Source organism: Mobula hypostoma, chromosome 20 (genome assembly GCF_963921235.1).
Source record: "Mobula hypostoma chromosome 20, sMobHyp1.1, whole genome shotgun sequence".
Lineage (NCBI taxonomy): Eukaryota > Metazoa > Chordata > Chondrichthyes > Myliobatiformes > Myliobatidae > Mobula > Mobula hypostoma.
The window spans coordinates 25,582,347-25,608,710 of NC_086116.1; the positions used below are offsets into that span (position 1 = coordinate 25,582,347).

The following is a 26,364-nucleotide window of genomic DNA, read 5'->3' on the forward strand; positions in this document are numbered from 1 at the left end:
GAGCCTAAAGAGGTGCAGAAAGGGTTTACTAGAATGATGGACGCACTGTAATTTTGAAGGTGGGCTTTTCCTGTTGAGCAAAGAAGCGAGTGCTGGGATTTGATTGAGCTGTGGAGGGAAATTTGAATGCGAACAGCATCATGGCTGGTGTAAACAGAGGGAAACCAAATAAGATGGGACTCCTATTAGAAATCAAATAGCAGCCTGAGTGTGGAGGAAAACATTAAAATGTCCTCCTGCTCAATCATTAACAGTTTCCTCTTTCAGCAGATGTCACTGAAACCTTTTTCAACTACATCCTAATTCAGATTGTCTCGTTCAATCATTGACATCGACTCTTGAAAAAGCAACAGCGTTTAAGAAATTTAAAAAGTTTCACTCTTTTTGGCTCAACCAGCTCTGCACTAAACTGGGAAATCTTCCCTTTAACATTTCTTATGATCCACCTTGAACAGCCATAACTTTAAACTCTGCAATTCACTCATTAAACACTTCCTTCTCTCAAGTTCTCTGCCCTCCTTTAAGAATGCAGAAAGGGAAGATTCATGTGGTACATTGTCCCTTGTTTCCTAGATTATGATTGAATTGTACAATAATATATGGAAGATAAAAGCACAAATTTATAGATGTTATATATTCTACATTGTGTTTTTAAAGGAAATGTTGACCTTTTGTGCTGTTTTTTTTATATAAGAAATACTTCTCACCTGCTGGGATAATTCCAATCCTCAAATCGCATGGAACTAGTTCAGCATTGGGATGATTTTGATTAATGCATGCATTCTTCTGTGTCCGACCAATCACACCATGCATTACCTCACTGAACATACCATCTCCACCGACAGAAACAATCCTGGCAAAAAGACAAAAGTCAAAGAATACTCAGGTCAAAATTTGATTAATATGCCCAATATATTTCAAATGCACTTGAGTTTTTCCAGGAACACATTAGCCTTACTAAACTACTCATTATCAAATTAAGCCAAGATCACCACTGGTTATTTTAACAGTGAAATAGTGGACAGAAAAAAAATTGAGAGAGTAGAAAGGAATGAGAGAAAAAACTAATCTGGTGCTTGCATTAGAACTGAGTGATGCAGAGTAAAACAAAATACAAGATACACAAGACTATTTATGGTTGTTATTTTGAGCTTGCTAGCTAAAACACATTATTTTGAAAGGCCTTGGATTACATCTTTTTTTCTAAAATGGTGGTTCAGTCATTTGTAAGTGAACACTCACCCATCATATTTCTCTAGATCAGCTTCCAACAGATAGTCTCTGGCATGGTTAGCACATTCAGTAACTGGAAACAATAAGAAAAATTGCTCAAAAGTTTTAAAACTACATTCACAATAAACTGAAAATTTTTGTTCAAGTTTTTCCAGCACAAGCTGTTCCACCAATAAGTTTCAAAGGAACAACAAAGGCCCATAATTCAAACACATTCCACCAAAGCTCTGAACTGACCATAGAAGTGAAGAAAGTTTGTACGAGGGTAGCGCATTGAGAATTATAGCAATGCCCTTGAAAGAATGTTAGTCTTAAATGATGACAGCAACCTTGCATTCTGGTAAACATGGCTCCACACAATACCTGGACTATTCTACCTGGTTTGGTTTCACCAGGGTTCCTTTTTGTTTTAAAACAGCAGCCAAATCTTCCATTCCACTTCACTGACAAGCTCAATTTGTGGTTGTCAAATGGAGCTAGCCAGCTCAATATTAATGAGGGTTGTGGTACAATATCAGTTGTTTCTGATCATTCACTCTTTTCAAGTGATTGGTCAAAGACACACCTGATATTGGACCTGGGATCTCACCAGCACTCAAGGTGTGTTCCCAGGAATTAGAACACTAATTAATTGCACTAAAAGAGGTCACATTACTCATATTGTTATGTTTTACTTCCAATAGTACAAGAGGCCATTCAGCCCAACAAGATTATGCTGTTAGTTTTCCCTGAGTCCTATTCCTCTACTTATTTCCTGGCCCTAAGCACACTCACGTGCCAATGAACTCCCTTGATGTCCCTGCCATCTACACATATCAAGAGCAATTTTTAGTACAAAATTAACTTAGCAACCATTATCACTGAGGGATGTGAGATGACGGTGGAGAACGTGAGGAAAATCAGGGAGAAAATCAGGCAGAAAATCAGGCGCAAAATCCACCTAAAACCCCAGATTGCAGCACTAATTGCTGGCTCATTGCACCACTCGAGACATTATAGTATCTTATCGCAGTGCTCAGTTGCTGCACCTGCTACCCTAGCCTGCTTAACACTAGTCCACAGAGGCAGCTTCACTACATTGAGTTACTATTCTAGCCTTCACACCCAGATTCCCAGAACACAACAGCATGCAAGGTGGAGCAGATAGAGGGTTGCACCAGATTTCCGGTGCAGCAGTGCAGGTCCTGAACATATCTTTTGTTTTACAACATGAGGAGTTTATACATTAGTGTTTGGATGTATTATAGTAAATGAACAATCTGCACAGCAATTCTAATCTAGATATCAGTATAATCAAACTAAATCACACTTAACAAACTGATTGCTATTCCATCATTCCCTGATGCAATTTACTCTACTCAAGCAAACATTCAGCACAGTGGGGCAAAGATACTATTTTGTCCTGTTCTAACCCAGCAAAAAGTCAATTCAGTAGCTCTATAGCTGGTTTAAAAAAAACAAATAATGTTTATTAATATATATTGAAAGATGAATAATGAATAGATGGATAATAAACTAACTGGATTATATTATCTAACTACTAGTTGCTGCAATAAATGTTATTACTTATATGATATACTATATAAAAATTTGTATATAGGACATGCACATTTACACAAGCATAATAGGCCTGCTTCCAAAATCAAATCCCTGATGATTAATGAAAAAAAAGGTTAAAATATACCAGTAAGCAAAAGCTGTCATTTTACTAGCCTAATTTAAGATTAACAAAGAGTAGGTCATGGTTTCCTTCAAATTTTGTGAACTTGCAAACCTAATTGTTTTTTAGGTTAATTATGAGGACACTCAGTCCTCGTTTATTGTCATTTAGAAATGCATGCATACATTAAGAAATAAAAACAATGTTCCTCCAGAGTGATATCACAAAAAAAAGGACAAACCAAAGACTAACACTGACAAGACAACACAACATAATTATATATAGTTACAGCAGTGCAAAGCAATACCATAACTTGATAAAGAGCAGACCATGGGAATGGTAAAAAAAAGTCTCAAAGTTCCAATCGACTCCCGATAGTCCCCGATAGCAGGCGGCAGAAGGGAGAAACTCTCTCTGCCATAAACCTCCAGGCACCAACAACTGTTGATGCATTGGAAGCACCCAACCACAGCCGACTCTGAGTCCATTCAAAAACTTCGAGCTCCGACCAGCCCTTCAACACCAAGCACCATCTCTGCCGAGCATTTCGACCCTGCCCCGGCCGCCGAGCAACAAGCAAAGCTGAGGATTCGGGGCCTACCCCTCCGGAGATTCAGGATCACACAGTAACAGCGGCAGCGAAAGAGGCATTTCAGAAGTTTCTCCAGCTGTTCCTCTGTTCTCTCATGTCTGTCTCCATCAAATCAGAATTGTGCATGGCACCCTACTTGACAGATTACAGATATCATTCACCGGAGTGGCCGCGCAAGCTGCGTCACGTCGCCATCTTCTCCTCTGTAGAAGATGGGCTGTACGTTTTAAATTTGTCTGGGTTTTGTGTAATCCAGCATTTTTAAACATGTAAAAAAAATTCTAAAAGGCAGATGAGTAAAATAAATAGCTAACTAGAAATGGATTCATTTAAAAATTAATAAAACAAATTAATATCAATGTTAAACAAGTGGACTTGAACATATGAAAACAAGTATTGATATGGAAAGCAGAGTTGGTGAACAACAAAGAGATCCTCAGAGACCACATCCTCAGTAAATAACCTCATCCGCAGGAGCTTTCATTCAGAGTTACTGAGCTGGAGTCAGAGATACAGATCCTATGATGGATCCCCAGGCAGTTACAAAGCTCACAATACTCACTTGAATTTGGCAAAGAGAGAGAACAGTGAGACAATAAGTCCAACTGATTTGGGACTCATGGATATGGTGATGCAGGAGCCTCAGCTTTTTATCCAATTTAACAAGTATAAGGCAATCATCACATAATAGTAAAGATGACACAAGAGATATTACAGATGCTGGAAATCTACAGCAATACAAATAATGTGCTGGAGGAGCCCAACAGGTCAAGCAGCATCTATGAATGGGAATAAACAGTCGATGTTTTGGACTGAGACCCTTCATCAGGTAGAGATAGCTATTTTGACTACAGTATATGACTAAGTAAGGGAATTAAAAAGGAATATGGTAGTGGTAGGGGCAGTACAGTCAGGCAGATAAATGCTCTGATGCCCAAGTCTTGAAGACTGTGCTTGTTGCATTTCTGGTTCTGGAGTGTAGGACATCTCCTCTGGGCTGCAGATAAATGGTTCGCAAGTGGAATTTCTGGTTACCATGGCACAAATAGATGATGTAGGTAGGACCAAAGAACAGGTTTAATGAGGACCCAGAGGAAACTGGGTCAATTTACATCCACAACCACAAAGGTAATGATCTCTAGATTACTTTTGAGCCTCACAAAGATTGACATAGGTAAACGGATCAAAGAAATGAAAATGAGGAGCAGAAATTCATGAGAGAAAGGATTTTGATCCATGGGGCATAGGTATCAAGAAGTACTAAGGAGAGGGAGCAAAAAGGTGGGAGCAGATGTCATGAAAGGAGGAGAAATTCAAACATCGGTTCTCTGCCGCTCGGCTGACAGCCCAAGACATGACATCGGACACTTAGGAGCCATAACTAAACATTTCAAGCACAAAATCACTGCACCATAGGTAAAACCAACAAAAGTTTAAGATCACGCATCCACACCTTGCCAAAACCAATGCGAGAGTGGTGGGAGACTGTGAAGCGTGCGCACCTGACTTGTATTGGCGGGAAAGCGGTGCATCTCATCCCAACAGTGAGACCGTGAAGCTAGTGCACCTGACTTGTATTGGCAGGAAGGCAGTGCTGCTCGCATAACTGTGAATTTTGGACGCATATAACAGGACGATGGTAGAAATAGGTTCCTCGCATAACTGTGAATCCCCATAGTCTGAAGACGCATATAACGAGGATAGGGTGTAGTTGTTATAAAGCAAACAGGATAGGGAATTAAAAATTCCAGGGTACTTGACAAGTTAGAGACAATATTAACAGAAAAGGCAGCAGGAAAAGGTAAATCTACTAACAAAGGGTTACTTCCAACAGGTTTCAGGAAGGGCTCACTGCAGATCAGAATTATCTTGGATGCTGATACAGAATAACAAAAGGTTAGAAAAGCCTGATGTAATTTATTGACTGAGGCTGATGTGATCTTAATTCAAGAGAGAAGACAATGAAGGCAGAATAGTTCCCATTTATTCCATTGATTAACTTTTGTGGAAACTTAAGAGGTGGGACATAATGTTACAGTAAGGAAGGGAGTTGGCTTTGTCACAGCTTTGCTTGGACCTGGATCACTGGTTAGAAGAGTAAGTTATTCATTGTGATATACTGGGGTAGATCAAAAACCCCAAACGCATTGAAATCAATCAAAGTCCAAGACTTTGCTATCAGTTTAATTTATTTCCATATATGTACGTACCTATATGCACAGACAAAATGATAAACTTACTTGCAGTAGCATCACAGGCACATGGTGTCATACAGTACTAATTACAAGACAAAGTTATCACAATTGATTTTAAAATATTTTATGCTTTATAAATTAAAAAGTATTTTATCAATTTACATCGTAACAGAACAAACTTTACAATGTGCATCACTCTTCAAGACTTCCTCACAAACCAAACAGTATACCCCACAATGCAAACCAACATGGAATGCATGCACAATTGGAATTGGTGGACCATGTCACCACCAAATATCCCCAAAGACCCATCTCCCTACTCACTCCCTAGCATGGCTCCAAGAACTTCTTATCATCCCAAGTCAGGAGATCAAACCTAGTATTTTGCTGGCCAGATACTTGTACTACCATGGCACACAAGTAGACTGAGAATATTTTGAGTACAAGATTCAATGATTCCTTCGGTGAAGCTTTTCAAAAAGACACCAGACTTCTATATTAGTTTCAATGAAGGACAAATTATGTGATTCCAGTTGCAAATCCATGCATGCCCTCCAAAACTGCCGTTGATAATCAAAAGTCATATCAGGATACCACTTAAGTCTCTGCCCTAACCATTAAAAGCAGTAGCTCCTTCATATTCAATGCCAAACTCAGAGGATTTTGCCGGTATTTGATCACCAACTGTTGTTATTACCATTTCAACACCAAACTGATTCCTTTTGCTCTGGGTACACATATGGATTAAGTAACTCTTATATAGCACTAAACACTGACTTGCTAGCCTAATACCATAGGCACAGACAGTAGCAGCTATACTTTGGTGCTTGATCTGGGAAACATTTGTTCTAGACAGGCTTCCAACTTACAGGAGGCAAGTGCCGCAGCACTTTGTGGACAGCATATGATAGAGGAAATATCTGGACACACCAATGCTATCTACAAAAGATGGCTCCAATTTGTGCATGATATTTTATTGTACACCTAGGATTCTTCGATATGACTGTACCAACACAAGCTCTGTCCAACCATTGCATTACCTTATGCTAATCCCAAATGAACATGACGTTCTATACACTTACAATGACATAATGCTAAAGTTCAAATTCCATGCAAAACTTGTACTAAGTCCAAGACCAGAGCTTCTGCTGCATTGATGTGATAACTAGCAGTTTTCCACAATCATTTAAAAGATCATTAATAAGTGACCAAATGCCAAAACTTTGTTTATATTGGCAGGTCTCATTTGTTCCACAGTGCAGGCCTGCTATTAATACTTATACTAATTTCAGGAATGACTCCAATTGCCTTCCAGTTATGGTGGGAGTGTTGCAACAGACTAGGTTGCACTAATGCAACACTAACTAAATGTCAAATGCAACTTCTAGCTGAACAATCTTGAATCAAAAAAAGAATTCAAATGTGAAATTATTACCACATCAAATCAATATTCCAGAACTGTTGATAAATGACAGAAGTCAACGCAAGCTAGAGAATGGCATCACAGCCAGACAATGGAAAAGTTGTTAGTACAATTAAACTGACCATGTTAGTTGCACAAAATAATTAAAGAAACTAAATATAACAATGGTTCGATGGGAGGAGAAAAAGATGTTTGTTTCAATTCATTAAAAACTTCCAAAGAAGCTACCTGCTCAGTATGTATCAGTTTCCTCATTTACACATCCAAAAGGTGATTCCCACCTCAATCAGAACAAAAGATAGATGAGAGCTTCCAGTCTAGGATTTATCTGGTTGGGGGATGAAGTCAGATAAGAGATATGTGCATGCTCACTCCCACTCCCCTCATAACCCAAGAATTATCACTCCTGAAACAACAGTCCAACTTCCTCAAAATGCTCCAAAGCAGCATTAATCACAAAAGAACTTTTTTTATATTAGTCACACACTGTATTGTGAGTGGAAGAGACAAACAAGTCTAGAATATCTGGTAAAATTCCTGACATGGAATGATTTTACTTCATAATGCTCACAATCAAGCAAATTAGTATATAGTGCTGGAAAAAGGAAAATAAAAATATTCATATACTTTTGTCCAGTAAATTTAAACAACCTTCTAATGGCAACATTTATTATTAATGCAAAAGGGATAAGACTAGATACAGTTGTTGGCTTTATGCCTTGTTGTACAATGGAAACCATGTTTTCTTCCGCAATGTATAATTTATCTCATAGCAAAATGGGAATGACACAAACTAGTATTTTCAGCAATCTTACAATTCCAGTCACTCCCCATCAAACTCTCTTCACATTGCTAGCGCATGCTGTCTAAAATACTTCGTGGCAAGGTAGGAAGTCAGAAGCGTATCAAGTACTAGGAGTCACAATGAGAATCACTTATTCTAGCAGTGATGATCTTTTATAATCATTGCAAATGAGCAGTAAGAGAATACATAGAAAATATGCACAAATGATTCAATTCATTCTTATAGAAATATTAAGTCACCATTATCAGGCATTAAGAATATCCATGAAAAGCTTGCAGGAGCCCACCAAGTAGCACTCAGTGTTACACTACCATTCAATAAGATCATGACTGATAGTTTCCTTCAGCATCACACTGTACTAATCCAATTTTCCTCGATTTAACTTAAAACAAAATCTATTGATTTCTGCCTTGAATATTTAGGGGGAACGTAACTCCAATGCCCTCCAGATTCTTAATTATTCTCCATATGATGGAATTTCTTTTCAATTTTGTGAGATTCCTCATTCTAAACCCTGCTTCTGGACACTTTAGTCCCAAATTTACCTCAATTTATTTTATATATTTTTTTAAAATATAAATTTCAATAAGATCACCCCTCATTCTAAACTCGAGAATATTGTAGATCCAGTCTCATTAATATCTCCTCACATAAACCTGCTACCCCAGGAATCAATCTGATAAGCTTTTGCTAATGTCCTCTATGGTTAATACATTCATACTTCCTTTCGTGGTGAGTTTAGGCACACACGCAATATTTCTGAAGTCCTCATCAGGGCACTTTATAACTGAAGCAAGACATACTAAAATCCTCTTGCACCAATGCCAAGCTCACCACTTTTCTTCTCAACTGCATCATGCACAAAATAAAGCTCCTTTGAAAAAGCAGAGCTGTTTCAAAAAATAAAACCTGCATATTCTGGTAATTTAAAATTAGAAAATGCCAGAGAAACTCAGGTTAGGCCACATCTCTGGGGAGAGAAGTACAATTAATGTTTCAGTTTGAAGATTGTTCAGTAGAATGAAGAAATTTTTTGGTATGCATTTGTATAATATCTGATGGTTCAGGATGAAATTCATTATTAACCTGGTTTGTCCACTTACCATCGTAAACTAGTATTTAAATGCTCAACATGTAGACAGTAACTTACCAATCACATCTGCAGTAATGGAAGCCAATTGAAACAGAGGAGACACCTTCTCATCATAGATTTGCTTTCCAAGTCGCTTCCCTCCAAAAGGATTAATAAATACAATTAAGTTCTTTGGTCTCATAGCTACAAAAGGAAAAACAAAGTGCAACTTTAGGAATCATTAGTTAACTATAAAAAAAGCTACAATAACTTGAAATTTAATTTACTTGTCAAATCAAAGTGAAAGCATTGGTTATTGGCATTTCTTGTCAGGATCTCAAATCTTTAGATTTTTGTTTTAGTATTAACATAATTTATTGCTGGGTAACAGAGAAATTAGTAAATTGCAACAAAAACATGACAGTCAACCTAATATATCGTGAACAATATTTCTGATGAAAAGACTGAGCAAGTCAAACATAACAAAAAGCAAAGTATTCATTTAGCAATGTGTTGAATCAAGTAAAAGACAGGAAACATATACAGGAAGTCACCCATTTGGAGAGGTGCTCTGCAAACATCTTTGACTACAGTAAATCAATAAAATGCTGATGTGATGCCATTTGCTTTCATTTCCTGACAGCAATTATGTTGTTTTGGCTGTAAATACATTTTGGCATTTTATAACAAAACAAGCTATTATCATTGTTTAGATTAGAGATACAATTGATTTTGAATGTTTTGTTGCCAGCAAACAAAAAAGGCATCTACCGTATGAGGCTAACACAAATTGAAATTTGTCTTTATTTTGAATTCATGTTAATCTGAAGAGCCTATTTAGTGGCTATCTGATTCATTATGCCTGATGAACATTATGAAGGTGCAAAAACATGAGTCTACTCACACTCTCCCTTCTAGATGAATGGATCAAATTTGTAAGGAAAAAAGGAAAACAGACCGTGACAGGAAACTTGAAGGCACGAAATAATGTGGGAAATGCTCAGTGGAAATGAAATCTATTCATCTATTGGATGAAATAACCTGTACAGCCTGATGCAAAAGACCAACAAACACAACGAATGTGGAAGGATATGTGAAATGCTACAGTACAGAGCTACATATTTTCTATAAACACACTCTGCTTTTAAATAATTTGAAGAAGGAAAAATATATCCAATTAAAGTAGTCACTGGCAGCCACGAATTCAACCCTGACAAAGATGTGGTTGCAAATATCATTGAAACAGTTATGGATCGTGGGTTGGAATGGAATCTGGAGAATTTATTTCGCGATACAGCATGGAAAAGGCCCTTCAAGCCACACCGTCCAGCAACCCCAATTAACCCTAACAACCTAATCATGGGACAATTTAGAATCACCAATTAACCTACCCAGTAGGTCTTTGGAATGTGGGAGGAAACCCAAGCATCCAGGAAAATTCCATGCACTCCACGGGGAGGACGGTCAGAGACTCCTCACAGAACAGTGCTGGAATTGAACTTTGGAATACCATGAGCTGTAATCGTGTCATGCTAAGCACTACGCTATCATAGCTACCAATTTTTAACAAACCAAATGCTGTGTACAAATATCAGACCATGCTAGCAAGAGAGAAATAATGCAGTTGAAGAGAATTGGAATCCAAATTAAAAACAAATCTCATCAATACTCCATAAAGGCAAGGAGCCACCCTAGCAAATGTCTTCCTCAATATCTTTGAACATTAGCACTCTGACTGCCAGAATTTAATCTGACATTCACAAGCTAACTTCATGGATCTTAGCAAATTACTTGTCATTTAGGTGTGCATAATTATATTCAACTTTAACATGTGAATTGATGGAATCCAGTTGCCCTGATACCTTTTCTCCATGAACACAATGGTCTGGTGAAGCCTTTTACCATGGTCATCACTGACAGAACCAAGATTTGCAGAGAACAAATCTAAATGGGAATGTAGGAAATGAATCTTTCATGACATGCTGTTTTTCATAATTTTGTATGATTGAAGCATGCTGTCAACCAGCTGCACGGAGCTTGTGTGTAGTTGCCAAGAAAATTTTCAATAACATCCTTGAATGCCTTCCATCTGATTTTCTCTCATCCCCTTCTAGAAGTTCTTCTAATTGCCTGTCAGTGATGGCTTGTTTGATTTGTTGACCAACAAAAAAAATGTTTTCCTTAATCCTAGCATTAGTTATTCTGGGAAACATCTGTCTCAAATATCAAAATCCTTCACGGAAACGTTTACGCCTAGTGACAGCAGATTCCATCCTTGCAGAGTTAAACCCAGTAAATTCTGCTTTTGCCTTTGACAAACCCAAGTCTCTGACCAGGTCATTTATCTCAGATTGAGTTGTCAGATGAGGCACACTCAACATAAATAGTTCAAAAACTGTATCAGTTATCGGTGTCATTTTCCATTCTTGGCTCGTGCATCACGGCATCTTTGCCTGCCTCCCCTAGACTCCATGTGCTGTTTTTCTAAACCCAGTCCTGCTGTGCAGTATCTGCAGATGCTGGAAATCTAAAGCAACATGCACAAAATGCTCGAGGAACTCAGCAGGCCAGTCAGCATCTATGGAAAAGGGTAAACAGTTGATGTTTTAAGCTGAAACCCTTCATCAGAATTGGAAAGGATAGGAAAATGTCAGAATAAGAAAGAGGGGATGAAGGGTAGAAGTAGTACAAAGTGTTTGGTGATACATGAAACCAGGTGAGGGGTTGGAGTCAAGTAAACAGCTGGAAAGTTAATTGGTAAAAGAAATAAAGGGCTGAAGAAGCAGGAATCTGAGAGGAGAGGATAGAAGACCATGCAAGGAAAAGGAGGAGGAGCACCAGAGAGAGGTGATGGACAAGTAACGAGCAAAGGCAAGGGAGGGAAACAGGAATGGTGGAGGAGAGGCAATTACCAGAAGTTCGAGAAATCGATGTTCATGCCATCAGACAGAATAAATATAAGGTGTCGTTATCCCAACCTGAACGTGGCCTCATCCTGGCAACAGAGGAAGCCATGGACTGACATGTCAGAATGGGAATGGGAAGTAGAATTGAAATGGGTAGTCACCAGGAGATCCCACCTTTTCAGGCAGACAGATCGTAGATGCTCAGCAAAGCAGTCTCTTAATGTATGTCGGGTCTCACTGATATATAGGAGGCCACACCAGAAGCACCGGATACAGTAGATCACCCCAATAGACTCACAGGTAAAGTGTCACCTCACTCCAGTAGGACCATTTGAGGCCCTGAATGGTAGTGAGGGAGGAGGGGTAAGGGCAGGTGTTGTACTTGTTCTGCTTGTAGAAATAAGCACCGAGATGAAGATCAATAGGGAAGGACGAGTGGACAAGGGAGCTGCGTAGAGAGCGATCCATGCAGAAAGTGGGGGTTGGGGAGGGGAATAAAGATGGAAAGATGCACTTAGTGGTGGGATCTTGTTGGAGATGGCTGACGTTATGGAGAATTATGTGCTGGACACAGGCTAGTAGGGTGGAAGGTGAGGATAAGAGGACCGTTATCCCTGGTGTGGCAGTAGGAGGATGGGGGAGGATGCGCGCTATGGAAGAGATGCGACGAAAGCAACATTGATGGTGGAGGAAGGGAAACCCCTTTCTTTGAAGGAGGTCATGTCTGTAGTTCTGGAGTAATCCTTTTCCCAAGAGCAGATACAACAGAGATGAATGGATTGAGAGAAGAGGATGGCATTTTTACAAGAGACAGGGTGGGAAGAGGTATAGTCCAGGTAGCTGTGAGAATCAGTGGGTTTATAGAAGATATCAGTAGCTACTATCTCCAGAGATGAAGACAGAGAGAGATCCAGAAAGGGGAGGAAGGTGTCAGAAATAGAAAACTCTTCAACTTACAGTGTGTGCATCGATTTAAATAATGAAATGAAATACAATACAATACCAAATATAGGCATTTTCAAAACAGTAGTGCCTGATAAGGAAATGTTGTGGCAAGATTCATGATCAGCAGCCCCAAATCCACAAGATACACCGAAAAGTATTCAGAAAGCAAACTTCATTATCCAGAGTAGTTCACTGAGGCATGTTCATTTTTCTTTAGCATGAAATCCCATTTAATAAAGTTGTTAAAACATTTAGGATTTGAATTATACAAGAATGTGACAGTAGTATAAAACATAAAATGGAGTTGAAAAACATTGGCCTTAATTGTAATTACAAAGTGACATTGACAGAAACTACTGCGTTCTGCTGGCACGTGGTAAACTCAGGTATCCAGAGGTGCTGTTGTTAACCGCCCATCTGGTGCACTATGAAAGTCCTTACAGATTGAAATCTTAATTAAATTTGAACGGCAGAGCCCCTGTATGGGGATGAATGGCCGCCCTTAACCCTTGTTCTTAGGCTCACTGAACTGAATTAACCAATTTTTCACAGTGAAACTCTTGAACAAGTTGAGCCTTGTTGAAAGATTTGTAACTGAAAAGTGACTTTGACATTAAATTTGACTACTGCACTGCAGCTCCAGGGTTTCAAACTCAGGTGTTATCTGCTTGGAGCTTGCACTTGTTCCAAGACCATATGGATTTCTTCAGGGTGCTTTGGTTTCCTCCCACATTACCATATGGGGTAACATATGGCCACAACCGAGTTAGCCAGTGTACCTTATGTTACTCTAGAAAGACAAGTATAAAGCAAAAAGAATGAAACTGGAAGTTAATGAGCATATGTAAGAGAACAAGCCACCAGAATACAGGGAAAATAAGGAGTGGAAATAGGACTAACGGGATTGATTCACAGGATCTGGCACAAGGCTCATGTTGAATAGCTGTCTTCTTTCTAATTAAAAGGTGCAAGGTAACACCACAGCTTCTATGCTGATTTCATTGGAATGTTCCACTCTTTACTTTGGTCAATTGAAAGTGTTTAAAGATTTCAATTCAAAATTACAGCTACTCATTTCCTGGTTTGCTGACTGTAAAAATACTTTTAAGTCTTCCATTAGTCCCCTAAAGCCAACAGCAAAATTAAAGCAATGCTAGGGAATGACATATCCGCGTCACTAAGACAGATGCATCATGCACACCATTGAAGGCAACTACAAATGCTGTTGAGTAGAAAATCTATGCAGCGCTTACAGTGGAAAAAGTAACATTTCAGATTTATATAACTTCTGCAAAGCCAAAAGATGGAGTAACTTTACACAATTTGTAAAATAAAAGGCATTTGACAATTTTATCATTATTCCACAAAAACACAGTACCTTGTAAATCCAACTGTTCCTCAACAACTTGTATCCATTGACTACAGAGTTGGCGATCACTGCTGCTAAAGGTTACCTCACTATACAACCAGTGGTGCTCTTTTGATCTCTTCACATGATATACTAAAACATGAACACAGAAAAATGCTATGATCTCACCTGTAGACATTCCAATCAAGCTGAAAGATAATTTTGTACAAATACTTCTATGACTGGTTAGATGAGGGACCCTTTGGTTTATGGTAGGAATCCATGGCATTAAAAAAAAAGGTTGGGGGCTCCTGGGTTAGGTATTTTCAAAACAATGCCGGTAATCAAACTTTCATTTTAAAATTATGAATATTCAATGAATTCATACTTCTACACAAAAGAAACATGAAACAATATTAAGACAGAGGCACAAGAGTCTGCAGATATTAAAAACCTGGAGTAACACACAAAATGCTGGAGGAACTCAGCAGGTCAAGCAGTATCTATGGAGGGAAATGGACAGTTAACATTTTAGGCCTAGACCTTATATCAGGGCAGGTAAGAAAGAAGGGAAAAAAGTTTAAAGAGGGGAAGAGATTGGAACAGAAGCTGGTAGGTGAAGGTGGATCGAGGTGAGGGGTGATAGGCAGATGAGGGAGTGATAGAAGGAATATGATAAAGAGCTCGGAGGTGCCAAATGAAGTGACAGAGGGGTAGAATCTGATGGGTGAGGATAGTGGACCATAGGATCAAGGGAAGGAAGAGAGGAGGTGATAAAAAGGAAGAATATATTGGTGATGGACGGATTGAGAGGGTGGGGGTGAGGGGAAGATGGAGTGAGGGGACCAGTGGAATAAAGGGGATGAAAAACGAAACAATGGGGAGTGTGAGTAACCTGAAGTTAAAGAGACTAAGTTAGAAAAGTTAGAGAAGACCATAAGACAGAGGAGCAGAAGTAGGCCATTCGGCCCATTGAGTCTGCTCCGCCATTTTATCATGAGCTGATCCATTTTATCCTATTTAGTCCCACTGCCCCGCCTTCTCACCATAACCTTTGATGCCCTGGCTGCTCAGATACCTATCAATCTCTGCCTTAAATACGCCCAATGACTTGGCCTCCACTGCTGCCCGTGGCAACAAATTCCATAGATTCACCACCCTCTCACTAAAAAAATTTCTTCGCATTTCTGTTCTGAAAGGGTGCCCTTCAATCCTGAAGTCATGCCCTCTCGTACTAGACTCCCCCATCATGGGAAACAACTTTGCCACATCCACTCTGTCCATGTCTTTTAACATTTGAAATGTTTCTATGAGGTCTCCCCTCATTCTTCTAAACTCCAAGGAATACAATCCAAGAGCGGACAAACATTCCTCATATGTTAACCCTCTCATTCCCGGAATCATTCTAGTGAATCTTCTCTGTACCCTCTCCAACGTCAGCACATCCTTTCTTAAATAAGGAGACCAAAACTGCCCACAGTACTCCAAGTGAGGTCTCACCAGCACCTTATAGAGCCTCAACATCACATCCCTGCTCCTATACTCTATTCCTCTAGAAATGAATGCCAACATTGCATTCGCCTTCTTCACTACTGACTCAACCTGGAGGTTAACTTTAAGGGAATCCTGTACGAGGACTCCCAAGTCCCATTGCATCTCAGAACTTTGAATTCTTTCCCCATTTAAATAATAGTCTGCCCGTTTATTTTTTCTGCCAAAGTGCATAACCATACACTTTCCAACATTGTACTTCATTTGCCACTTCTCTGCCCATTCTTCCAATCTATCCAAGTCTCTCTGCAGACTCTCCGTTTCCTCAGCACTACCGGCCCCTCCACCTATCTTCGTATCGTCAGCAAACTTAACCACAAAACCATTTATTCCATAATCCAGATCGTTGATGTACAATGTAAAAAGAAGCGGCCCCAACACTGATCCCTGTGGAACACCACTGGTAACCGGCAGCCAACCAGAATAGGATCCCTTTATTCCCACTCTCTGTTTCCTGCCAATCAGCCAACGCTCTATCCACGTATGTAACTAGTAGTAGTCAGAGACTACAAAACCAGAATATGCCAAATTGATGCTAGGTACAGATTAAGTGTGGTTCCTCTGATCTATGTCTAGTCTCAATTTGGCAATAGAGGCAGCAGTGGACAGACATTTTGGTGTGGGAATGGGAAGCAGAATTAAAATGGCTGAACATTGGAAGATCCTGGCTGGCACAGCAGTCTGAATGAAGGTGTGCTCGACAGAGTAATATAACCTCAAGATGTGAACACTTATAATGAGGGAAGATCTTTAACTGAAGTAGCAGCATTCCTATTGGCTTCGCTCTAGAAAACAATTCCAGGAATGCTCAAGTGACCATGATACCTCTGGACAAATCCGGTTTGTCCACTGAAATCATTGGGAAGAAGCAGAAAAACAAGTAGACTTTTAAAAACTTAATGAAGTCAGATTGAGTAAATTTAATTGTTTCAAGAATGCACAAATGTTATTAATGGGAAGAAATAAAGAGCTGTGCACAGTTGTGATTGTAAATTGCACTGTTGCATTTGAACAGTAAAACTTAGAGATCCAGTCTTACTCAACTCCACAGACCCTATATTAGTTGGGAGTTACTGATATCATATCATACATATTTATCATCACTCCTCAAGTATTAACATATCCAATATATCGTTCTTAAGTCAAAGGTTACTTACAGTGGTTAAGGGGGTTTGCCAGATCATCTCCTATAATGTGCTTCAAGTCGAAAAAAAGTAAACACAATTGGTGCCATATATGCAAGTTGCAAATAATTAAAAATGTTAAGCCTGTTTAAAGTTGAAAGTTAAATAAAAATCAAATAATCCTTTTTCACCACTCTCTTCAACCCACACAAAAAGAAGAATGTTAAGTAGTAAATAGATAAATTAGAGACCAACATCTTTTAAATAAAGTGAACAAGATTTTTAAGGCAGATAAGAGATGTGTCACTTTTCTTGATCTATTATCAGAGAAATGTCTGGAAAATGGACACGCTAGGCACAGAACCAGGGTTACAAAGAGCAAATTTGCAATAAACATTATGATTGTGAAATTAGGTGGAAGAATGGAATTAAAAATATCAAGTCTTGAAGTTACAACTGAATTATCTGGAAGTATACAACTATATAATCATTTGTATTGATATAGATGTATCTTCACAGAATCTTGCTTAAAATATTTAAACAGAATGCGAGTCAAAATACAGCAGGAAGTTTAATTTTAGATTTTTGCCCAGGCCTCGATTTTCAAACAGCTCTGTGTACTATCATTGAAGGATTTTCCCCACCTCAAAATGGGAAATAGTGAAACTAGACAAATGTATTGATTGAAATATGGACAGATGTACCTGTGAAAGCATGGAACATTTTCTCATTGGAAACAGAAGGCATTTTTTGCCATCGTCTGCATTCTTTATTTATCACATCTACTTCAGTTTCACGAACAGCGATGATCTCAGGTACAGGCACAGAACATTTTTCTGCATGAAAAGAGATTACATTTTGTTAACATGCTTTTCTACAATATCATTGTATGATCAAATGTACACCACCAACTGCAATTAAATTTTGCTGAAGTCATTGATTTCTGAACATGCAACAAACAGAGAATCTGCCATCAGGGCATCAAAGTCCCGAAGCTACCAGATGATCAGACTTCTATTGTATTTCATGTACTCCATTTAAAGCTGTGGGCCACAAAAAAGTGTTTGATTTCTTCATCATTTTCTGCCATCAGGAAACAACTAAAATTATTGTTATTTTAGTTACATATCCTGAAAGAGGTCCACCATGTTTATGAATAAAAACAAAATAAACTTTGTTCTCATCCTCTCCTTGGCAGATAGACTGAAGGTAGCTGTTTTCTTGAATTAATGGTGCAGAAGACTCCAATTGCATTGTTATGTGTCCAGAAGTTAATAATGCATTTATACCCCATCCATAATTTGGAGAGAGAAGAAATAAAGGCTCTTCCTGATAAAGAAATTGCTACCTTGGTTAACATAATGGCTGCTAGCATTGATAGAACAACTGCAGAGTCTACAAATACTAAATGGAAACATCAGATTAACAATGTGACAGATATCAGATTTCAAGGCACATCAGCAATGCCTAAATAATAAATGCAAATTATCAATTTGAAACTCAAAATGCAGGAAATAATGTATAAGTATTCTAAATAAAAATAAATAAAACTTGGATGTGGTGACAGAATATAAAAACCACACCAAAAGCAACTGAGGTAGTTCAGTTCGAGTGAATGCCATGGGCTGCCCTCAGTCTGTCCACATTGGTTCCCTTGTTTACTGCAAGAACTCCCATAGTATTTTTAAGCTCCAAGGTGAACATTAACCCAAATCTGATGAAAGGTCATGGAAGTGAAATATTAACTCTCTCCACCATACATGCCGTTTATGATACTGAGTACAGTGAATTCTGGTCAACTGGGACACATCGGAACTTGAACAATTCGGCCCATATCTGTCAGTGCCTCAATTAGCAAAAATTTCATGGATATATTTAAAAAGACAAACCACTGTTTAACTGAGTAACAAATTATGTATTTAAATGAAATGCAGAGCAAATTAGAACACTATCAATACTACTACAGCAGCGGTCCCCAACCACCGGGCCGCAAGGCATGCGCTACCAGGCCGCGAGGAAACGATATGATTTGGCGATAGGAGTCAGCTGCACCTTTCCTCATTCCCTGTCACGCCCACTATTGAGCCATTATGCATGCGAGGTCAACCCGCGCGTCATCCATTTCAGCGCGGGAAGGAGATCAACTCGAGCTTGCAAATGATGACGGGTTGAAAAGTATGTTTGACATAACATCTCTGCCGGCATTCTGGATCAAAGTCAAGGCTAAATATCCTGAGATAGTCAGGAAAGCACTGAAAACGTTGCTTCCATTTCCAACATATCTCTGCAATGAATGCAACGAAAACTAAATTGTGGAATAGAGTGGACATAAGGAACCCCCTTCGAGCATCGCTGTCTCCCATCACCCCTCGATAGGACCGTGTTGTTGCAGGAAAACAAGTATTCAGCCCAGGGCTCCCACTGATTCAGCGATATTGGTGTGTAGTAATGATTTTATATGTTCATACGAGGAAAATATGCGCTGTGTTTAATATCCAAACGTTACTTAAAATGTTATGATGCTATTATAAGTGACTTATATAACCATATAACAATTACAGCATGGAAACAGGCCATCTCTGCCCTTCTTGTCCGTGCCGAACGCTACTCTCACCTCGTCCCACCGACCTGCTCTCAGCCCATAACCCTCCATTCCTTTCCTGTCCATATACCTATCCACTTTAACTTTAAATGATAATATTGAACCTGCCTCTACCACTTCTACTGGAAGTTCGTTCAACACTTAGTACAAGCTCCCCTGTCCTCCCCTAATAATTGTCTTATCGCTATATTCATGCGAGGAAAATATGCACTGTGTATTTAATATTAAATTCGTTAGATAAACCCTTTTAGAAAGGAAATTGAGTGTATTAGCCACTTATCACCTATACTCCGGTCGTGATTAACACCACCCCCCCCGAACAGAATCGGCAAAAACGATTTAAAAAAAACTGGCGCGTACACGCATGCACAAGTTACGCATGCGTACTGGTGCCCGCGCAAGGCTTCATGGTCATTGTAGTCTTTCTCGGGGTAAACCCAACATATTTGACTGCTACTCTTGTATGTTGGCAACCCTACCCCCGCCGGTCGGCCGGTCCGCAAGAATATTGTCAATATTAAACCGGTCCGCAGAGCGAAAAAGGTTGGGGACTCCTGTACTACAGTACTGTAAAACTGTATTAGTTCCGAAGTTATCGATGAAGGAATTCATCCAATGCACGGCTGCACATTTTTTTTGATGATTGTAAATGGGGGTGGGGGTCGACCCAGACTCCTATTACAGGTAATGGACTGCCTTTATGTGAAGGTTGCATCCTCCAAATCTTCATTTTCCTTCTAACATTCAAGTTGATTGTCAAAACCTTCAAATTCTTCCTAATTCACAATAATGAACTCATTTCTATTTCACTCCTGACCATTTCCGGCTTTTCCAGGATCGAATGCTTGAATCTGCAGTGTGCAAATCAATTCTGAATTGCCAAATATCAGTGACAGGAATTACTGCTTTTTGAACACAAACCCACACAAATGACATTTAATAACTGTTCACTTTAAGCACAGTGTAGTATCTAACAGCCACACGAGTGCATGAAACGGATCGTTAGAAACTGTTCAGCAACAGTCTCCTGTCCCAATTAAGGAGCACAATGTCACAAATAAACAAAGGAAATTCCGCGGAACAAGTGCTACACATGTCCTTACACTTCCTCCCTTACCACCATTCAGGGCCCCAAACAGTCCTTCCAGGTGAGGCATCACTTCACCTGTGAGTCGACTGGGGTGATATACTGCGTCCGGTGCTCCCGATGTGGCCTTTTATATATTGGTGAGACCCGACGCAGACTGGGAGACCGCTTTGCTGAACATCTACGCTCTGTCCGCCAGAGAAAGCAGGATCTCCCAGTGGCCACACATTTTAATTCCACATCCCATTCCCATTCTGACATGTCTATCCACGGCCTCCTCTACTGTAAAGGTGAAGCCACACTCAGGTTGGAGGAACAACACCTTATATTCCGTCTGGGTAGCCTCCAACCTGATGGCATGAACATCGACTTCTCTAACTTCCGCTAAGGCCCCACCTCCCCCTCGAACCCCATCTGTTACTCATTTTTATGCACACATTCTTTCTCTCACTCTCCTTTTTCTCCCTCTGTCCCTCTGAATATACCTCTTGCCCATCCTCTGGGTCACCCCCCCTTGTCTTTCTTCCCGGACCTCCTGTCCCATGATCCTCTCGTATCCCCTTTTGCCTATCACCTGTCCAGCTCTCGGCTCTATCCCTCCCCCTCCTGTCTTCTCCTATCATTTTGCATCTCCCCCTCCCCCTCCAGCTTTCAAATCCCTTACTCACTCTTCCTTCAGTTAGTCCTGACGAAGGGTCTCAGCCTGAAACGTCGACTGTGCCTCTTCCTATAGATGCTGCTTGGCCTGCTGCGTTCACCAGCAACTTTGATGTATGTTGGTTAAAGGAAATTCCGGCTATTTTCTCATTAGATTTTTGTTCTTTAAGAGTTGCGTCAAATAAGCAGTTGCCCTAACTAACCAAAGGCCCACTTAACCAGAATTCACTGTATTTTAACATTTGCTTCAATTTACAATTTCCACTATAAAAAGAGCATTTTGCTAAATCATTATTCATCAATATGTTCTCTACATGAGAGTAACTAGTATGTAATGAACTTTAATTTCTTCTATTTAATTTCTTCTCATTAATGGATGCAAACACATTGGAGGGGTGAGTTGTGCAGCATGCTACTGTACTAATCAAAAATTCTGAAAGCACAAATGACTGAACAGTTCAAACATGGTGTTTTTGGACGGCAAAAACAACTGTTGATAGAACATTTAAAAAAAACCAAAGGAATCAGTCATCACCCAAACATGCCAGACTCTTCCAATCCAATCAATTCAATCTCATATCTCTGCTCTACATCTGCAGCCATATTTATCCTGATATCTGTTCAAGCCCAAATGACTGCTTCCACACCCTTGCAGGCAGCAAGTCCCAGATCATAGCTTGTAAAGAGCAGAATAGTAGAGAATAAAATTGCAGTCAAAATCTGCTGATGTTTGCATAATGGTATACTAGAACTGCAAAAACTAAATGCAAGCCTTTTGCTAAGCATCCTACACCAGTAACAATATATTTCAGGCCAAACAATATATTTTCAACTCCTCCCCCCCCCCCCCCCCCCCGGGCAAATAGGAACCTCCTTTACTACCAAAAATATTAAAAGCCATTTTTACAACAGGGAATATAATTAAAATACTTAAACCACTACAATACTTCTTACAGATTATAGCTACTTTGTCTCAATAAGAATTCTAAGCGATAACTGAATAACAGAACATTAATGGCCAGTTTAAAAAAAACAGGATGTCCACAATATTTTAACCAGTAAGTACTTTAAATAAATGAATTATAAACTGATTAGTCAGCTTAACTACTGCTTTCATCTATGCAGAAAAAAATAAGTGGAGCTTTTATCTAAAAACATGCCAACTAAAACAACCTAATGAAGACTTAAGCTTCTTTGAAAATGTTGGTTGAGGGAATCAAAATTGTTTTAAACATTGGAGATAACTCCTTGCTCTTTTTCTTGTAAAAGTGCCTTAGGATATTTTGCATCCTCTGGGAAAGCAAACAATCTCTTTTTAATGTCATGCACAAAATATGGCAATGTTTCAAGTGTATCAAACATACATAGTGAATTAGCAGAGTTTTTGATAGAGTCTCCTCCAAGATGACTACAACCTTGTTGTGCTTTGGAGGTTTGCATGCCTCAATGATCTAGAGAGCTACATTGGGTGGAGTCAGGGTTTTGAGCTTTGGCTCTTGGTCAGGTCACCCAAGCCAAACAGCTCAAAGGTTAGAGGGCAGATTAAGAATGGCCCACTGATCTTCCAAGTTCTGGGGATCAGCTCAAGGCTAACAACTCTGACCTTGATTGGTAAAACAAAATTGTTACAGGAACAGCAATGTAGAATTTTTCTACATCTGAGTGCGACAGTATTCCTGAGTCTCCACCCGGGAATTGCCACGACTGACAGTAGTGAAAACCAAGAGGAAACTGCTGGCGTGATGAAGAATGCTCTGAATGTCAATGAAGATGGAGGACCTTCATTGCTGCCCTAAACACCAGTGGTGATAACAGGCAGCAAGTTGATTGAGACTCTAGAATGGGCATTTAAATATCCTACTGGGCAAAAATATGCTTAACTGTGCTACAGTTGACAAAAGGTATTTCACAATATTTTACAACCAGAAGGTCTGTTCTTTACCTGCAAACTTATAATGCACCTATGTACAAAATAGACTGTGGGATACCTTAAACCTGAAATAAGGGAAGTTTATTAATCCCACACAAAACATTAATTCATAGAAAAGTAATAAATCAAAATGTTTTCATAATCATGTTTATTCAGGCAAGCATTCTATCAAATGCAGTATGTTCTAGTTTAGTGCAGAAGTATAGCTTGTATGTACTGCAGGAAGGTTTTGCATACCCAAATTTATGAAACCAATAAAATAATTTACTGTATTGTTTAATTGATCTAGTGCCTTCAGAAGTGTATTTATTAGGGGCAGGTGGTGAACAGGACACTGAGCTGCAGGTGGTTTTTTGCCTAGATTCCATGATAGCTTATTGCAAATCATTGTACATGGCTAAAATATGTTTGTAAAAGTAATTGCTTTAACCTACACAATATAAATAACATAAAGTAGTTGCCTTTTTGTAGTATTCATGCATTATTGAACTTTTGGCAAATTAATTTTTCACAACATACAATGTGAATATAAACTGTACAAGGTTTAAAATGTGGACTCAGCCACTTACAGATTGTTCACATGAAATGAAATAACGTCCAAAAAGCATTCTTATTCACAGTGGAGTGTTAGTTATTTGGAGCAAATGTAAAATTTTTATTATTATTGTAATTGATCTTCATAAAACTTAACTGGACAATGTGCTGACAAAAGTAGATTGATAAACTGAATATTTAAACTCTTGATGTATTTGGGCCAGTCAGTACCCAAACACCAGAAACATTCATCAACTCTACAAGTCACGTTGCAATGATTTGCCTGGGTTACTACACTTCCCAATGCCACAACTTCAGTCCAGTGGGAATACCACTGCCAGCAGGTTCCCCTTCAAGATGCACACCATCTTGAAATAGAAATGCTATCCTGACTTTGCTACTGGGTTTAATTTCTTGGAATTTCCTACTGACCTTTTCAAACCAATAAATACCACAGCATTCTAGATAAACATTGTAGTTCTTCTATTTTAGATTGGAATTAATGTCAGGACATGATAATGCATACTTAGAAATGTCACCAATTTATCTCAGTGGATCAAAGAGAAAATATTTCTGAATAAAACTTGCATCTTGCAAATAACTGCAGAACAAATGAAGTGAATTCAAGCAAATTAGTTGTGGAAATTTGGTGTGAATTTCTGCATTAAATTATGGTCAAAATAGGTAGTTCTCCTTCCTTTATTTCAAATGTTTACTTCTTTAAAAAATCTTTCTCCTTGTCCCTCTCTCTCTCCCACCCAGCCACACACAAAATATTGCCTGACAATTTATTTTTTCAGGCAGAGGCTTCTCAGTGGTTTGCTACTTCCACCTTGCACTTCTCCATTAGAGTTACATTAGAGACAATAATGAGCCACTTTACATAAACTGTCTGGAAAACAAATCTAGGGCCTTAATGGATTAAATGGCCCAGTATGCTGAATTACTGAGAGAGCTTTTAGTCTTTTCCGGAGTAGAATCCGATGATTCATCCAAGTTAGCCAACATTAAAATATTTTGTATAAAACATTTTAAGGTCATGAAATACAATTTAGAAACTAAAAAAGTTCAGTTTTCATTTACGAAACATTCATACCAATATGAAGTCAAAATCCCCTTATGCTCATGCAATATATAGATCAAATGGCAACCATTCAGAGCCAAACATATTCTGATAATTAAAACATTTATTTTTATCTACTGGTTTTGATCATTGGCAACACTTCGTTTAGGGGATGAAAAATACCAAGTGTTGGGTGTACTTGGTAGATCAAAGCGTTAATTATCTCGTTTTTATTTATAATCATTAATCTGCTTTGCAAAGTGTAGAAAGCTATGCAGACAGCATGGGAAGCTAAAACAAAGGGAAACATGAAAGAGCATTTTAGATTGTATCAATGTATTCATTGTTAAGTAGAAAATTTTGGAAATTAATGCAAACAAATGTGGAAAATACAGCTGATATTTGCACTGACGTGAACTTCTTTGAAGCGCCTAAAGTTTCCTAAGCTGTTATCTAAGTATACAGTGAGAACAAAAGCAATTGTGAAGTGTCATTTTGGGTTCACGAGAGAGCACTGAACCCAAAAAGCGCAACTGAAGCAGAAACTTGAGGAAGTTGGAGCGTACTCAAAAGTTCATGGAATAAAGTCCAGTTATATTTATTGCCCACTTTAAAAACACCAACTTTACTGCTTGATGATGGGGATTTTGAAGCTTAACACTTAACTACAGGACATTCCAGGCATCTCCATCCATTTTTGTTTGTTCTCCACAGAAAGTTGACATGGAGCTTCAGCCGATTTTCCCGCTTCCCACAGGGATCAAACATATTGACTCCCGGTCGCTTGCACTTATTAATAAAATGAAACACTACTTCTTTTGATTATAAACAAGTCGCCAACAGCAACCCCGCTCTCCCCACACCCCAAACCTTCCCAATCGAGTAACAGCTGCTCAACGTTCCCCTGCCGTCCCGTCGCCGATAGGCACCGATACCTACGAGGGTGGGAGCTCAGTGGCATCGGCGGCTGGTGACTCACCTCCTCCCGCTGACGAAGGCTTCCTCGGCCGCAGCGGCTGCCAGGAGAACACGGACTTGGTTAAGGTGACTTGGAATGGTCGGTCATTGACCAACAAGTGCGAGAGCAGCAGCGGGGGGCACCCATCCATGGCTCGCCGGCAACGATCGTCACAGTTTACGACCGATGGCAGTGACCTTGTGGAAAGGGTGCGAGGCACCGGCTTGCTTTCACTGTCAAGAAGCGATCATCGCGAAACTGATTCCGCCGTCGCTCCCGTTGCCCTCAAGCCGTTCTTCCAGCGGTTTTCCACACCGTCCTCGCCAGATCCGTTGGCGACGGCCACACGTCATCACGCAGACCCGTAAATGAGCACGCGCTTGGCTAACTGCCTTCGGAGGAGGGGCTTGATTTGGAGGCGGAGCTTGAACTGAAGACGAGTCTGATCCTCAAACAACCTTGGAGGTGGAACTGGAGGTGTACCTGAACCCCAGCTAGTTGGGTTCTCTTGCTAAGGGACGGGTTGCAATGTGGGTAACCTGTCAGCTAATCATCATCAGGTGCCGTGCCCAGTTTGAGCTTTAACTGCCATGGCCCACACACTCCTGTTTCGGGTCAAGTGGATCAATTCATTGGTATTCATTTCCAATTCTCTGGCTGCTGTCTCCATCATCATTTG

General features: G+C 39.5%; 1 protein-coding gene across 1 annotated transcript in view; it reads right to left on the reverse strand.

Annotated features, from left to right (window-relative positions):
* cerk (ceramide kinase) overlaps nt 1–26,031 on the reverse strand; it is a 49,474-nt gene extending 23,443 nt beyond the window's left edge. Inside the window, exons 1-6 of the mRNA XM_063072579.1 lie at nt 25,707–26,031; nt 17,559–17,690; nt 14,210–14,332; nt 9,059–9,184; nt 1,243–1,306; nt 708–853 (exon numbers count right to left, since the gene is read on the reverse strand). Coding sequence (XP_062928649.1) covers nt 708–853; nt 1,243–1,306; nt 9,059–9,184; nt 14,210–14,332; nt 17,559–17,690; nt 25,707–25,836 — 721 coding nt within the window. The 5' untranslated portion in view covers nt 25,837–26,031. The remainder of the gene's footprint in view (nt 1–707; nt 854–1,242; nt 1,307–9,058; nt 9,185–14,209; nt 14,333–17,558; nt 17,691–25,706) is intronic.
* Between the last annotated feature and the right edge of the window lie 333 nt (nt 26,032–26,364).